Here is a 2,680-nt window from a genome sequence, read left to right as displayed (position 1 = left end):
CGGCTTCTGGGGCTCGGAAAAGCGTCAAAGGATAGCGGGTCAGCTGCGAACAACGATACGGATGCGAGCCCGGGCAAGGACAAGGCGGATGATTCGGACGAGCAGGCCAACCTGGGCACTATCATCAACCTGATGTCCGTCGACAGCTTCAAGGTGTCCGAGATTACGTCATACATGCACTTCCTCGTTGCGGCAGCCCCGACTCAGCTCATCGTTTCTGTCGTCTTGCTTTACCAGGTCATGGGCTTGAGCGCCATCCCTGGGTTTGTGGTCATGGCTCTGCTGCTCCCTGTCAACATTGCCTTTGGGAGAGGCTTCAACTCGAGCCAGAAGAGGATTATGGCTGCTACGGACAAGCGTATTCACACGACCAACGAAATCCTGCAAAACATCAGAATCATCAAGTACTTTGCTTGGGAACACCGGTTCGCCAACATCGTCGACGAGAAACGCCGCGCCGAGCTCAAGGCGTTGCGGTGGCGATTTATGATTTGGGCCGCGGCTGTTGCGGTATGGAACACGGTACCAATTCTGATCACCTTCTTCTCCTTCCTCATCTATACCGTTGTTGAGAAGAAGCCGCTGTATCCGTCAGTTGCCTTCACTGCCATTTCTCTGTTCATGCTGCTTCGCTATCCGCTCGACCAGCTCGGCGACATGATTGCTCATGTTCAAGAGTCCCGAGTGTCGATTGACCGTATTGAGGAGTTCCTCTCCGAGGAGGAAACCGAGAAGTTCGCGCAGTTGGGTGTCGACAATGTTGACGAGACTGGCAAACGGGTCATTGGGTTCAGGAAGGCCACCTTCGTTTGGGGCAGCAAGACGACTGTCGCCGATGACGGGTCCATGGCTTTCCGGCTCCTCGACCTCGACCTCGACTTCAAGATCGGCAAACTGAATATCATCACCGGCCCTACTGGCTGCGGAAAAACCTCGATGCTCATGGCGCTCCTTGGTGAGATGACCATCATGAAGGGCCGGGTTTTCCTCCCTGGTGGCCGCAGCCGTGAGGACGTCCGCCCCGATCCGGAAACGGGGCTTGCTGAGACGTGCGCCTATGTCGCCCAGCAGGCCTGGCTTGTCAACGCCAGCATCAAGGACAATATTCTATTCTCGGCTCCGCTCGATGAGCAGAGATACCGGGAAGTCATCGTGGCGTGTGCGTTGGAACGGGATCTGGAAATCCTGGACAACGGAGACGAGACTTTGGTCGGCGAAAAGGGCATCACCCTCTCGGGCGGCCAGAAGCAGCGCATCTCGCTCGCGAGAGCTGTTTACTCCAACTCAAAGCATCTGCTCTTGGACGACTGCCTCAGCGCCGTTGACTCTCATACCGCGCTGTGGATCTTCAACAACTGCATCATGGGCCCTTTGATGCGCCATCGGACATGTATTCTCGTCTCCCACAACATCCCTCTGTGCGTGCCGCCTGCCGACTACGTTGTCACCATGGCCAACGGTCGCGTCACCGGTCAAGGCACACCGCAAGAACTCATTGCGGCTGGCACGCTGCCAGAAGACGCTGCCGTGCAGAAGTCTGCGGCGGGCTCCGCTCATATCTCCCGTGTACCCTCCCGCGTTTCCTCGAGTGTTGGGGAGGAAAGCGGTGCGACTCTAGTAAACGAGGCGGACGGCGATCAACAAAAGACAAGGAACGAGACTGCCAAGAAGAAGGAAAACAAGAAGCAAGACGCCATGGAGGAGACCAAGGCAACGGGTGCCGTCAAGTGGCCCGTGATGAAGCTCTACCTGCGGTCTATGGGAAGCTGGTGGTTCTGGGTCATTGCTTGTCTCGTCTTCGGGACGCAGCAGTTTTCCGGCATTGCTACCAGTCTGTGGATTAAGGAGTGGTCCAACCAATATGCCGCCGAGGAGACGGCCAAGATTCGCTTCAACATGAACTCGCACAGCTACTCGGTTCAGACACTGTCGCCGACCTACTTTGCATCCATTGCGAACTATGTCAAGGGCAACTCGACAACGGTCTCTACTTCGGACATCCCCGAAGTGGACGTAACTTATTACCTGACCGTCCTAGCGGCCATTGGCATAGCGGGCACGGCTGCGGCTCTCTTCAGAGACATGTGGATCTTCCTTGGTTCTCTCACTGCCTCGTGGAAGATCCATAGCCGCCTGATGAGCACAGTGACTGGCGCGAAGTTTAAGTTTTTTGATGTGACGCCGCTCGGGCAGATGATGAACCGGTTTAGCAAGGACTTGGAGGCCGTCGACCAGGAGGTTGCGCCCATCGCTATCGGTGTCATGACCTGCGCGTTGGGCGTTGTTGTCACTGTCGTTTTGATCGCTTACATCACTCCGATGTTTCTGATCGCCGGCATCTTCATCGCTCTCGCTTACGTGTTCCTTGGGCAATTCTACCTCCACGCGTCGCGCGACCTGAAGCGACTGGAGTCGGTCGAGCGGAGCCCGCTCTTCCAGCAGTTCGGCGAGACCCTCAGTGGTGTCACAACGATCCGCGCATACGGCGACGAGAGGCGCTTCATCCGGGACAACCTGGTCCGAATCAACACGCAGCTGCGGCCCTTCATCTACCTTTGGGCTGCTAACAGATGGCTCTCGTTCAGGACCGACTGCCTCGGCGACGTCGTGGCTTTCTTCGCTGGCGTGTTTGTCATTGTCGGCCTCGGCAAGATTGACGCCGGCTCGGCTGGTATCTCGC

The 2,680-nt window shown here is 56.9% G+C and overlaps 1 protein-coding gene across 1 annotated transcript in view; it reads left to right on the top strand.

The window, feature by feature from the left end:
- CHGG_07573 (uncharacterized protein) overlaps window positions 1-2,680 on the top strand; it is a gene marked incomplete at both ends in the record, with an annotated part of 5,386 nt that overhangs the window by 1,479 nt on the left and 1,227 nt on the right. The window contains one exon of the mRNA XM_001225228.1: window positions 69-2,671. Coding sequence (XP_001225229.1) covers window positions 69-2,671 — 2,603 coding nt within the window. The remainder of the gene's footprint in view (window positions 1-68; window positions 2,672-2,680) is intronic.

This window comes from Chaetomium globosum, genomic scaffold (assembly GCF_000143365.1).
Source record: "Chaetomium globosum CBS 148.51 scaffold_5 genomic scaffold, whole genome shotgun sequence".
Lineage (NCBI taxonomy): Eukaryota > Fungi > Ascomycota > Sordariomycetes > Sordariales > Chaetomiaceae > Chaetomium > Chaetomium globosum.
This window is presented reverse-complemented; position numbering and strand designations above follow the sequence as displayed.